This window comes from Suncus etruscus, chromosome 8 (assembly GCF_024139225.1).
Source record: "Suncus etruscus isolate mSunEtr1 chromosome 8, mSunEtr1.pri.cur, whole genome shotgun sequence".
Taxonomy (NCBI): domain Eukaryota; kingdom Metazoa; phylum Chordata; class Mammalia; order Eulipotyphla; family Soricidae; genus Suncus; species Suncus etruscus.
The window spans coordinates 88011295-88026472 of NC_064855.1; the positions used below are offsets into that span (position 1 = coordinate 88011295).

Sequence of the window (15178 nt, forward strand, 5' to 3'; positions counted from 1 at the left end):
CTCTCTTGCTCTCACTCCATTTTATTTGGGGGGGGGGGCATATCCAGTGGTGTTCATGGGTTACTCCTGGCTCTGTGCTCCGAAATTGCTCCTGGCAGGCACAGGAGACACATTAGGTGTCAGGGACAGACCAGCACCCCTGTCTGGTTCTTGACCACTCACGTGCAAGGCAAACACCCTACCGCTGTGCTATCGCATGAGTCCTCGGGTAGATTATTTTAATATTATTTTTACCTAAAATTTGCAACAGAGCAATGTACGATTTCTTCACTATTGTCCTATCATCAATTCTTTTTAAGCTGTTTTCTCAATAGAAAACACAATTATAGGCCTACAGAGATGGTACAGGAGGTAAGCATTTGAGTTGCATGATGCTAACCCTGTCACAACATATGATCCCATGAACAATACCAAAGTTCACTCCTGTTCTCAAAGCCAGAAATGGTCATAAAGTATTACAGACAAATAAACAAATAAACAAAAAGATCAAAAGAAAAAAAGGGTATTTTGAAATTAGCTTTGCCATCATGAAAATAATTTGGCTTACATCTATAAATTTTATTGGTCCCTAAAAATCCTTTTTTTCTTTATTTTTTCATGTTTTAGTTTGAGATGATGCAGATAATACACTTCCTCTGGGTATTACTACCCTCCTGTCCATGAATAAATACTCCTAGTGGACAGCATTTGATCTAAAGATGAGGCGTTGTTCACTTTGAATTTACAAAAATCTGTATTTTTAATTAAACCAGTCTTCAGATGAGCAAATCAGATTATACTGCTAAAACCCCAAAACTGTTTTTGCTGAAATTGAGGTCATATTATCACTTTCCCACATAAGAAGGTTTTTATTTTTAGTAAAACACATACAAATAGAAGAATTTGAAATAGAGTTTTAAATCCTTATTTGCTTTCTATGTAATTTTTAAAATATAAATTCAGAAATGTTGAAAGGGCTATATTCAAAAGAATTTAATTGACCAAAAAGATTTACGGAAAGCACAATGCCATAGAAAATGATATTTGTGAGTCACATTTAAGGAAAATAAAGGCTGCATTTATTTTAAAATATACTCAGCTATGTAGATTTGATTTAAGTTAGTTTAGACTGATGATCTATTTCATTTTTTGATATGAAACCTTAAAGTGAATACAGTTCTGGAGACTCTAATTACATTACTATTAAAAATGCCATATTAATAGATGAGGAGATATGTTATATTGAAGGCCTTCTGTTATGTCCTTGGAGAGGTAAATAAAATTAATTACATTTCTACTGGGAAAAAGTTTAATATGCTATGAAGTATGTACAGAAAAATAGCACTGAGGAAGAAGTGCTAGAGCAGAAGAAAATGCCAGCCATTTGGTATATACAAGCACAGTTGTATTAGTAGCAATTCCTAATATGGATAATAAAATGGCAGTCACCATCTGTGTTCCACATGATCACTTCATGTGTGGGCAAGAAAATTATGCTTTCTTTATTCCAAACACTCTTATTATTTTGGCTCCCTGCTCTATGTTATTGTTAACTGTAAGTATTTTTGATTCATAATGTACTGTATGTAAAGTATACATCCTGGGCATTACATAGGAAATCCGTGGAAAGTTTGTATGGCTGTTTGAAGTCTATTCTTTGAAGAAACCTTATTAGCTGAAACAAACTTACTTATAAAGGAAGGAATTTTGGGGGAGATTCTTTTATATTAGACATATTTTAAATTGCTAAACATACCACTTCCTCATTGGAAGGCCAGAAGTTTAAAAATAACTAAATATTTATTAAGACTGGGGAGCTATCATTTTGTTAATCAGACAAACCTAAACATAAGATTTCTCCCGAACTTGAAAGTAAGGAGTACATTTAGCAAGAATGATTTTTTTTAATGCCCAGATCATTTTCACTCAACTTTTTATTTTGGCTCAGTATGCATGATTTGATTCTTTCTAAAACAATTTGATTAATGCAGTGAGTTTGAAAAATTTATATAACATGAGTTAGTCATTCTTATTAGGTCATAACAATTGTAATTTGGGAAAAACTACCATGGGTCTTCTCTGTTTCTTTTCTTTAGAATGTAAAAGAGCCTACCTGTATGTTAGTCAGAAGGGTCTCTATGGAAGACAATCCATCAGGAAACAGAAAAGGAGATGGAAAACCTGGAGGTAGTGGTTGTCCATGCCCAGTTAGAGAAAGTTTGTCAAGGCTGTCTCTTGCGGTTGGTGTGGAAAGCGGGGTCTCATCTGTATGTGATTGAAACAAAAATATAGAACAAGTTACGCTTGTCTGTTTTTATTAGACCTCAGTAATGGCTTCCCTAGTGGTTTCCAGAACATTTATTGCAAATTGGTTCCCGCTATCAGGAGAAAATGCTTTCTGCTGAATTTTCTTTAATGAAAAAGCTGTGGAGATACAACAAGATAACATTAATGAGTAACTTTATAAGCCTTTTAAATGCAGTCTCTAATGAGACTGAGTTTACAGTGCCATAGAATCTTTTTAAAACAAATATTATCTCATATATAGTTGTGATAATATATTCAGACTGACTTTATGGGCACCTTCCCAATTATCTCATTTTAGTTTGTTCTGTTTAGATTGACAATAGCATATTTCTAGAGCTTCATAGACGTGAAGTGCTTTGTATGGTATGTTTCTTTCCCAATTAACTCTTCCTTTAATATCTATAGATTGTTGAACTATAATCTTAAGGAATCCACAACAGCATATCCAGTTAACAACTTTTCACAACTGAAAAACACAAGTGGATTCCAAATTATTCTTTTAAAATAATTATTGTATTATTCAGTACCATTAACAGGAAAGACCAAAGTCTCTTAGCCTTGAAACCCTTTTTTATTTCTATTAAGCCACTAGACTTTTATTGTAAAAACTAAATAAAGGACAATAAAATAAAATTTTCACAACACTTTAGACAAGAAAAGCAAGTATAAAAATAATCTCAGTAAAAGTGTTACTTTGTTTCTTGAATATTATTCAATATTTTAAGTGATTATAATATCCAGATAGGGATGCTTTTATTCTGAGAAAATATTGAGAGAAGTATTTTTATTCAGTTCTTTATTATTTAAACCTCTTTAAAATTTTATTTGAGATAAATATAAGTTACAGCTTATTTTAGTTTACTATATCAGAAAATAAATTTTATTCATAGCAGGATTTTCAATTTTATAAATATTTTCATATTTTACCCTAGGAAAATTATTCAGAATAACATTTTTGCACAGTCCTGATACTATCTCTCAATTTGGCAAGAGGCTAATAATCGTCAGCACCCTTGGCACTATGCTTCTAATATGATTCTACTGTTGTCTATCATTCCTTTATTTTTTTCCTTACAAGACCTAACCACAGAACACAGTTAACAATTACCTCTCTGGGGCACAAATACTAAGAAGTATATAAGCCTCAGTCTCTAATGTCAGAACAAGTTTGCTTTCCTTTCCTCACTTCACTTTTTCACATTTCAAGGTAATAAAACAAAAGGAAAGAGAAGTTGTGAAGGGGAATAATGGATATAAGACCTACTATTAACTACACTCCTCACAATTTCACTTCTTTGTAGTTTCTTTTGTTACTCTCTCTTGTGTTCAGTTATTGACAGTTGATCTAAGGGAAGTGGGTACAAGAAAAAGAAATAGACTACCCAACTGGTATAGAACTCATTTTATCATTATTTATATTTTTTAAATTCTATTGTCACTGGAGCTGTTTGGGGGTTTTTGCTGTTGTTGTTGTTGTTTTTTTCTTTTTTGTTTTTAGTTTTTTCAAAAAAGACTAGAATACAGGAATGGGGATCCTGCCTGGATAATGAGATCAAGGTGAACTGGAACACCATTTACCTAGCTGTCATTTATTATTCTTTTAGTTCAAGGCTGCTAGTGTTTTTTTTCATAATAGCTCTGAAAAGCCACTTGTTAAACATCTATGTGCATGTGAAATTGTTTAAGAATGACTGTAATATTTTTTTCATCAGTATCACCTTCACTGTCACTTGCTAAAGAAAATGTGGCTTAATAGATCATGAAGATAATAATTGCTTGTCTCTTGGAAAAATTAATATAACCAGATGACCACTTGAGTTTTCTTTACTTTAGAGACTAGGACTACAATTTTAAAGATTGACTAGGCAAAGGCATAATATATATATATGGATAAAGACATATGATTAAATGTTCAATCATTCCTGGAACTATTTAATACATTTATGTTTTACTCATTTTGGGTAGTTAGTGAATTTAGTGAAATCTTGATACATACATTTACATAGATAATATTTATTTAAAATAAGAATGTGTGGGATACTGTGGATAGAATGAAGAAATATAAAATCTACAGTACCCAAAGTATATAGTGCTAACCTACATAAGAGTGACTAACCCAAATTTTCAGTGCCTAATTACTGGAATTTCTAAAACATAGCTTTTCACCCTTATTTTATTAGCTACTCAATATTTTCCAGTATAAGATGAAATTACCCATGCATACTTGTACTAATATATATGGGGTGATTATTTTTAACAATTCTACATTTGCTTCACTAGAAAGCTAAACTTGGCTCTTATGGTTTCAGTTATCTATGAATTTACCACTATTCAGTATAGTTTTACTTGATTGAATGCCTTTATTTATCATTTTAATGGTGATAGTGCATATGGATTAACCTAACCCACTGATAAGAAATGCTCACATTTAGGGCAGAATGACTACTTAAAAACTTTTTAAAGTGAGTTTTAAGATCGACATACATTTTGGGGAAAAAAAAAGATAAACAAACTAAGCAAGATCAAACAAAGAAAACACGAATATCCCTCTGGGTTTCAAGACCATAGTAACTGAGAAAAAGTTGTCATCTTGTGGCAATTAACTTCATAGAAAGTCTCATTTAATTTTCCTACAAAGACAATAAAATTGGGAACATGGTTTTTTTCTTTTGAAATAAAAGTGACCTTTGATATCCTAACTGTTCTGAGAAGATTAAAGCAAAAGTTTGTGAGTCCAGACAATGTGGAAAAGAGTTTGGATATGACATAGTCTCCATTGACTTCAAGTAGTGAATGATGATAAAATACAGATTCACAAAACACCCAATTTCTACTTGGTAAATCTTTATGTTTCTTTATATATATTTTATTATAGAAAATAGTTTTCGGGGCTGGCGAGGTGGCACTAGAGGTAAGGTGTCTGCCTTACAAGCGCTAGCCAAGGAAAGACCGAGGTTTGATCCCGTGTATCCCATTGGTTCCCCCAAGCCAGGGGCAATTTCTGAGCACTTAGCCAGGAGTAACCCCTGAGCATCAAATGGGTGTGGCCCGAAAAACCAAAAAAAAAAAAAAAGAAAAGAAAATAGTTGTGAAATGAAAAAAAATGGATTATCATAACATTAGATGATGTAGTATTTTTTTCTGTAATACTTTACTTTTAGTCAGATTTAAGGCCTGGAAAAATTGTGGTAATTTTACAAAGTATTTCTATGTCTCTGCGGTAGAGTAGATGTGGCCTTCATACCTCTTCAAATTAGATACCCACACTTAACCCACAGAACCTAGTAACATTAGCTTATTTGAAAAACGGATTTTCATAGATATAATTAATTATTTTGAAAAAATGTATCTTTATTTTGGATGAGCTCTAAATCCAATGACAAGCTAATCCTTACAAAATAGACAATTTTTGAGATAAAGAGAGAGGATGAAGGGGTGAAGCTAGAGGGATCTGAATTTTGTGGATATTGTCAAGGAAAGCTGAAATTCCTCAGGCACTAAAAAGGTATAAAATGGTTTCTTTATTATGACATCTTGTAGGTAACACATCCCATTTTTATGTGGATCTGAGCTTTTTGATCTTCAGACGTGTGCAAAACTGTATTGTTTTGGGTAATCATATGGTACTTTCTCATACCAATATTAGTAATATAAATTCCTATTCAGTTTCATCAATTGTGTTTATTCTTCCACACTTACTTTTATACTACTTTGTTGTTTCTCTATCTTTCTAATCCTTAATCAATATTAAGGATATTTATGAGTTATGTATATTTATGAGTTTAAAAACATATTCTGCCATTTTCACAGTACAAGATCAGTAAAAGTTACCTGTATAAAAGACTATTGATTTAACCAAGAGTCCATATTTCTTATAATGTGCCTTATAAAAACAACGGATTATTTTCTCAGAGCAAATTACAGATGTGCCTTGCCTCTGACAGACCTTTAATTCTTCTCTTCTGTGCATTAAAATCTATATAAAAATATTCCTTAAATCTGAGTTAGTCCTTGAAAATAGATTACAACATGATATTTTTTTTATTCTGTTAAAAAGTATCTCTCAGGGCAGAAGCAATAGCACTGCTTGCATGAAGCTGCCATAATTTTGATCCCAAGTTCCCTAAATGACTCAATGAACATTGCCATGACATTAAGAATAAATAGCCATGCCATTGAGCATAAATACAGGAGTTAACCCTGAACACTCACCACTGATGTGGCTCAAAGACACCTCAAAAAAAGTGGGCCAGAGCAATAATAGCCCAGCTGGTAGGATGTTTGCCTTGCACATGGCCAACCCAGGTTCGGGTTTTCATATAGTTCCCGAAGCCTGCCAGGAGTAATTTCTGAGTGCAGAGCCAAGACCTGAACGCCACTGGTATGACCCAAAAACAGAAACAAAAAATTGTTTCTCTCTCCATCCTTCTCCCTTTCCCTCCATTCTCCTTCTCTCCCTCTCCCCCCCTCTCCCTTTCCCTCCATTCTCCTTCTCTCCCTCCCCCCCCCCCCCTCTCTCTCTCTCTCTCTCTCTCTCTCTCCCCCTCTTCTTTTCTGTCTCTCTACCAGCCCAGAAAATCGATTCTACTTAAATCATTACAACTGCCATTAAATCATTACAACTATCTGTAAAGATAAGCTTTTTCAACATCGGAGAAGACAAATCTGATGCAACAAAGCTTGGAAATCCTTGGAAAGAAAATAAACATTTTCCAAAATGGAACTTAGGGAGATTTAAGTACTTCTTATCTGCAGTAAGCTAGTGCTCATTCACTTTCTTAAATATATTCTTATTAACCAGAGACATATTAGAAGGGTGAGAAATCACTTTGCATTTGAGAGTCCCGGGTTGAACATACTTAGTATCACATGATACCCAAAGCACTCTGGGAATGACAAATTGTGTAGACTTTTAGCTATGCTAGAAGTTATGATCTTTCCCCCCCAAAAGTTATTTGTAAGATCTTAAGAGTTGTATTAATTTTAAATGATTAATATGCTTTAATTGATTTACTTGGAAAAATAGTGGTTTTCTAAGTATCAAAGACAATTAATATGGTCTGAGAATTTATTTCAATTTTTGGTCAGAAAAAAAGTATCCTATTTGCATGACTATTCTATCAAAATAACTTACCAACATCAATAACAAAAATAGACAACTTAAAGATAAAACATAATTAGAATAGAAGAAAATATTGTTTCTAATAAATAAAAATTTTAAAAAAATATATTTTATTGTTCTATCAGTTCATTTCACAGTTATATTAATCTTTTAAGTGACTTGTCAATAGATGACTATCAGAAAGATTGATGCTTCTTTCCCCCCTTCCAATCTTATCACACATAACAATTTAGCAGGATATCCTAAGGAACAATGTTGTTTAAAAAATACTAGGCTTCTACATTTAAAATGTTTCTTTCCTGTTAACAAAATCTAACTCAGATATTATTTTCACGAATAATCCCTTTGGGTTTGAATTACATATTATATTTTGCATTGTGTAACTTTAAGATCTTACTAAATAATAAACTTCAAATATAAAATATTCAATTTTATAAAGTCATATTTTATGGGGTTTCACATTTATTTATTTTCATCTTTTTTAGAGAGCAACATTATTAAAATTTAAAACTTTATATTTAATGGTTATAATTTATCTGATTATGTTAAGAGGCTCTGTAGAATAGGTAAAAGTTTTGACAAAATCTGTAGATATAGTACTTTTAAATATAAGAACAAAAGTAAAAGTATGAAATTAATGTATTTGTTATTTTGACCAATCTCAGCATGATTTTAAACAAATTTCAACTTACTAGTACTTTTATAAGCTCATAAGCCACATTATTCTACTGGACAAAGTATGAGAAAAATACAAATGTGGATAAACAATTAAAATATTGAAACATCTGTACATAAATATAGTAAATAAATTAGGCTCAACGGACAAACCAACTCCGATTCATTTCTGCTCTAGGCATTCTGGGGTGATTTGGCAAGAGAAAATAATTAAGTTAGAAAAATAAATCTATAATGTCATATAAAAGTGACTATAATATAAATCAAACAAGTGTTGCATAATAATTTGTTTTCATTTCGCAATGATAGAAATTTGAAAATAACACACTAAATTTATTTGGATGGGGCTAGAACAATAAAAAAATCTTACAGCAGGTTAGATTTCTTGCCTTGTCCATGGCTAACCCAGATTCCCTTCCCAGCATCCCATTTTGTTTCCTGAGTAACACCTGAAATGATCCGTGAGCATAGACCCAGGAGCATACCTGAGGAATGGTGGGAGTGGCACAAGCAACATTAATAGCAAGAACAAAATTATTTGGTTGACTTATATGGATGCATTTTAATATTCAAAAATAATACCAGGTATACCCTGACATAAATCTAGTTTTATATATATAAATTAATGATTACTTTTTAAAAAGTAGATGTCAAAATTAGAGATGTAAAACTACTCTATAAAGTTGTTGGGATTTTATGGTTTGGTTGTTGGAATGCACCCATAGTGAAGGGTGAAGGTTCTGCATTTAGAGATTTCTCCTGGCATCAGGATCTAGAGAAAGGAAATTGGAGAAACAAAACTGGTCTTGGGAACTAAAATGTAAAGAATATAAAAACACTTATGAACTACTTTTAATATTCTTCAACCAGTATTGATGCAGTGCATATAGAAAGAAAGAATGAACGAGGTATGAGGTTATAAATGAACATAATTTAATGGTTTTATCTTACATTTCAAAAATTTTTGAATATTTTTTGTTTTGTTTTGTTTTGGGGGCCACACCCGGTGACTCTCAGGGGTTACTCCTGGCTATGTGCTCAGAAATTGCTTCTGACTTGGGGGACCATATGGGACGCCATGAATCAAACCTGGGTCTGCGGGATGGAAGGCAAATGCTCTACTGTTGTGCTATCACTCAGGCTCTTGTTTGTTGTTCTTGAGCCACATCAGTCCCTGGCTCTGCTCTGAGGAAGCTTTCTTCTGTTTGTGGTCATGGTCTATACAAGGTGCTGAGGATCTAATTGAGTTCGGCTGCATGGAAGGAAAGCATACTAGCCATTATACTTTTATACCAGCCCTAAGTTTCAATTGTTTAATCATTCATTCATAATTGAATGGGGCCTGAACGTATCGCACAGTGGGTAGAGTATTTGCCTTGTTTGTGGCCAACCTGGATTTGATCTCTGGCATCCCATTGGTCCCCTGAGCCTGCCAGAAGTGATTTCTGAGGTCAGAGCCAGAAATAACCCCTGAGCACTACTGGGTGGGGCCTCAAACCAAAAACAATAAACAAGAACAAAAAAAAATCACATTGTTCATGATCTATTCCAGTGGAATAATGTGCCTTATGCATTTATTGAAGTATAAATTTAACTGTCTTGAAATACTTGACAGGTAATCAAAATGGCAACACAAAAAACACGTTTACAATCTTTTATGTTTTTGTTTTTGTGTCACATCCAGCAGCGCTCAGGGATTACTCCTGACTCTACGCTCAAAAATCGCTCCTGGCAGGCTCGGGGGACCATATGGGATACAGGGATTGGAACCAACGACCTTCTGAATACAAGGCAAACACCCTACCTCCATGCTATCTCTCTGGCCCCTACGTTTATGAATCTTGAATGAATTCTCTATTTCAAGTCGAGTTAATGAAAGAAAAGTTTGAATTAGGGACAAAGGATCTTTGTAACCATATGTTTAAAAGGAAGAGATAGGATAAAAATAATACCTAACTCACATTCCTGTCTAACTTAATGTTTAAAGTATTTAAAACATATAGACCATTTTTTATTTTATTTGTGATTTTTAATTTGGAATAGCTCTCTTTTGAAATATGAAAATTCCAAAATATATTAAATAAAGTAGAATGTGTTGCTACTTGTTCCATAAATGGAGTAGTTCCAAAAATGGAGTAGCATAAATTTGTTAATATATTTGAAAAACTATGAATGAGATAAGAAGAGTAAAAACTGAAGTATTTCACGTAATACAGATATGAAAAGGATAGAGTCTATTTTCACCATATTCATGAGAGTAAAATAAAAATGTCTACTGAATAAACACTTATTAAAGCTTATCTTCATAGACATTACTTTGGGGTAAGAGAAAGATCTAGGAAAATTATTTAGAATGCTGTATAACCTAGACAAGTTTTTATGTCAAAAGATGTAATCCAAGAACACTAAATGAATATTTTGAAAAATTGAAAATTTCATTTAGATGATACAAATTGAAAGTAATGTGAAGGAGAAACAACGTCAAGGCAAAAAGCATTAGAAAAACGTTTTGAATATTGGGAAAGAACTAGACAAAAAGAGGTCAAAGAGTTCCAGTCAAACTGCAAAGTGATAATAACTCAAGAAAATAAAGAAATTAAGAGTTCTGAAGGGGCTGGGATAAATACTTTTAAGAGAAACATTTTTTTCCTACCATAATTATAAAGCAAGCTTCTAATTTCTAGTTATTTGACTTTTTATGAAAACTATATATGGAGGGTTGTCTAAGTCAATCTACATATAAATATTTTCAAAATTGTCCTGTATTGAGAATACATAATTATCTGTGGCATTGAGAACATAAAAATCAAGTTATCTGATGAAAATCAGATGCCAATAAAGGCCATGATACTACAGTTTGGCAAACAACACACAGTGAACACACACAGTGATTTCACTTTTAAATATTTTGTGTTGCTGGTGTCTTAAAGTCACAAATCCCAAGTGTTTACCAAAGAAATGGTGTTGCTTAAGCAGACAAGGTCTACTTCGTTAACCTTTTTGTCCTTTCCTTGACCTTGTAGGTGTAACTTCACTGATGATACTGCATGTGAATATTGAAAAACATTCATTGAAAGCTGCAGAACAGACACAGTTATATTTCATAAGATGATATTTTGCATATCTGCACAGTAGGGCTATTAAGAGTTCTAAGAGCACAACGGAAACCATCATAACATTTGTTTTTAGATGACTGACTCAGGACATGTACACCAGGCTTTATATAGAAACTGTTTTTGTTTTATTAGGGGACTGTTTGCCTGTTAGTGATAACATCATTAAAAATAAATGAAAGGGGGCTGGTAAAATGCTTCCCAAAAGCAGAAACCTAATTAAAGGTGATATGCCTGCTATGAAGCTTTTTTCAGAACTCAGAAATAGAACAAGGTTAGTTCTTTCTCATTTGATAAGGCCCAAAGAAGACCTCACAGTAAAATATCACTTCTGATCTAATTTTCTATTTTTGTGTACTTTAATAATCTACTTTACAGTCTGTGCTCGGCTGTAGAAAGTGAGTGAACTAGTTTTGTTTCTACAGATAGCTTCTTCATCATGTCATACTGCATAAAAACAAAATCTGATGGTTCAGCTCAAAAAAAAAAACTGCACTCTCCTTTAAAAACAAATTGTCTAGGCAGTAATATATGCAGTAAAAGTAGTTGAGAGAATGCACACAGGCACATTTCATAGTCTTAAAAGTACACTTTTAAGAGGCTGAGTAAATGGTAGAAAACTTCTCCAAAGCATGGTTTATAATTTTTTGGGGGGAATAGATTTTTCATTTTAAGGGGTGGGGTTAGTCTAATTTCATAGGTGGCAGAAAAGGCAGGAAACTGCATTCCCTTGATAACTCTGCCCTTATTGTGCTGTGACCTTGGCCAATTTATTTAAATTTACATCTGCCAAAAATGAGTTTCTAAATGTGCTTTGAAAATTTTTGGAAAGTGTGTGGGTGGGATGGGCATTTAAATTCAAGGTTTTTTTTCTTTGCTTTTTGTTTTTGTTTTTTTATTTCCAAAATTCATATTTCTTCTAAAATAAAGAGGAAAGGAGGAGAACACTGAGGATCCTCACATGGTGACATGGTGACATGTTTACTGTTCTGTCACCTCTAAACAGTTCAAGCTTACCTATACAATCTGAAAACTAATCTTGGGCAAAGTAAATAGAGCAGAACAAGTCCCAAATCATTTCTTGAATATACAAAATATGTCTAGAAGCTGTGGTGTATTAAAATAGTAAGTTGCATTTAATTTTTAAACAAAAAACGATCATGAAATTATTTTAAAGGGTAGCATTTTCTTAGGAAATTGTTTGGTATAAATATTAGACTTCTGTTATATGGCTCAAGTGGTATAGTACATTCCTTGAATGTGTGAATTCTAGAGTTCAATACTGATCGCACAAATCCCCTGAGAATTACTGGTGTGAATCTCACAATAGCAACAGCCATCATTAAAGTCCAAACTTACTGATTTAAAGTAACATTTCACAGGGTCCAAACTTCACAATTTCTTACATATAAAATGATATATCAATATAGAAAAAATTCAGTGGAAACTAGTTTTGAATGAATCTAAGGCTATATATACCCACATGTATGGCATTTTATGAATGCTATTAGAAACACCAAAGTTGCTCAAGATTACTCCTGGCTATGAGATCAGGAACTACTCTGGTTGTCTCAGGAACCATGTGGGATGTCAGGAATTGAACCTGATTTGGTCATTGCAAAGCAAGCAGTCTATCTGCTGTAGTCTATTGCTCTAGTCCCTCCTATTGCTAAGTGCGATGAAGATATTATTTTAATCATGAAATGAAATGTCATATCTATGAGTAAATTCTTAAGATAACAATATATAATGTATTTATAGTTTAAATAAAATTTAATATCAGCTTTTAATTTTCTATAAAAGGAAGAATTTGGATTCAGTAACTGTGAAAAGTCTGAGCTTGAGATGAGCACTGTAAAAGCTGAGTGATGAATGATGATTAAGATTACAAGTATTTGCCTTTTCTAATTTAAATCATTTTCTAAAATAAAAGTATTTTCTGTGAAAGTAATGCTATTCTATACTCAATATGCTCAATTTTCTTTTTCAAAAAGTTTAAGGGCCATGAGTATGATAATTAACATATCATTATCTTGAAATGAAATCACTAGTATATATCGAGTACTTCCTATAAGTGCAAATCAATGTTCTAAGCACTTTATATGCATTAACTCATTTAATCCTCCCATTATTGTGTTAGATTGCTTATATTTTTAGCCTCATTTATACACAAGTAGAGGTAATTTGGCAAGTAAGGAAGGATTGCTTTATGTAAACCCAAGTAGTCTTACTCCAGAGTTAAAAGTAAACTAATCTCCACTTAGAATTTTTAAAGTTGTAATATATATGTGTCCAAACATGTAGAAGGAAAAATTAAAACATGTTTAATTTTTATCTTCAGAATAAAAAGAATATATGAAACATGTTATTTTGCCCTTTATTCTTTTTTAATTTTTGACTCATTCCTTAAAATTTAAACAACATATTAAAAAAACAAATTCTCAAAAATGATTTTCACTATCATAATTATAACCACTCATCATTGAAACAAAGTATTTATCCTAGGGATAAAATTCCATATTAAAGCCATATGGATTTAGAGAATTCCAATCATTATCTTAGTAGACATTCAATACGAACCCTAGCACTGATGGGCTATATAGGCATCTCCTCAAAGTTTCCTTACTCCACATCTTTATGAAAAACCAAGCATATTAGAAATATTTGTACTGTCTGGTGTTTAAAAATATATTTACCATGTAAATATCAATTTTTCAGTGGCATATGCATTTTGTGGGGTTTACAAAGAGAGTTCTAATTAAATTAAAAACTAATTATTACCCAATATATTTAATTCAGAAAAAGCAGGTCAAAGCCTCATAAATTCACCAGTTATTACATAGATGTTTATGGAGACAATTAGACAATTATGCTGAGTGAATAAGTCAGAGGGAGAGAGACACAGAATAGTCTCACTTATCTATGCGATTTAAGAAAAATAAAAGGCAATATAGTAATAATATCAAGAGACAACAGAAATGAAGGCCCAGAGGACCAGCCCATAATATGAAGCTTACCATGAAGAGTGGTGAGTGCAGTTAACAACTACTATGACAATGATGAGAGAGATACAATGCCTGTCTGGAAGACAGGGAAGGAATGGGAAGAAGGGAATTGAGGGATATTGGTCATGAGAAAGTTCTGGCAAAGAGGAGGTGTGCATTTTTGAGAACTAACTACAAACATGTTTATAACCACAGTGCTTAAATACATTATTATTAAAAATAAATAAGGGAATGGAGCAATAAAGCAGTGGTAGGGCATTTGCCTTGCATGTGGCTGACCCAGGATGAACCTGTGTTCGATCCCCCACATCCCATAGGGTTCCCCAAAGCCAGGTGTAATTTCTGAACACATATCCAAGAGTAACCCCTGAGTGTCACAAAGTGTGGCCCCAAAACCAAAATAAATAAATAAATAAACAAATAAATAAAATTAAATAAATTTATCAGCTAAAAGTCAACCCTGGATAAATCACCAAATTGTCAGCAATGTCATTCTTTTTAAGGTATTTCTAAATATCCTTACCTTGCTATCCTACCAATGGACTTTCCTCACTTTTAACCATATAACCTTCAAGAAATTTAGCTTGGAACTAGAATGAATGCTGTTCATGTATGAGAACCTGTGGTTTTAAGGCTGCTCCCTCTCTCTTTCTCTCTCTCTCCTCTCTCTCTCCAAACTCTTTAAAATGATCAGAAGACCCCCTACTCTTTCTTGATTTGCTCAATAGGTCCATCTTCATATGAGGCATTATGTTAGTTCTTGAGTTACTACTGCTTAAGATTTCTTTCGACAGGTTGGTAGAGAATCTTAGGACACTGACTCAAGTTTCACATAGGTCACCAATCTAGAGAATTTATTTTGTGTACATTTGGCATATCACTATATATGTTGTAATCTCTAAGACTATTGTATAGTGACTATACTACTTCCAAGCCACAGAGAAATTATTTTACGTAGAGTAATTCAATCTGTATAA

At 32.8% G+C, this 15178-nt stretch overlaps 1 protein-coding gene across 1 annotated transcript in view; it reads right to left on the reverse strand.

The window, feature by feature from the left end:
- Window positions 1–15178, reverse strand: part of DACH1 (dachshund family transcription factor 1) — a 442442-nt gene that overhangs the window by 47501 nt on the left and 379763 nt on the right. The window contains exon 8 of the mRNA XM_049779033.1: window positions 2093–2244. Within this exon, the coding sequence (XP_049634990.1) occupies window positions 2093–2244 (152 nt within the window). The remainder of the gene's footprint in view (window positions 1–2092; window positions 2245–15178) is intronic.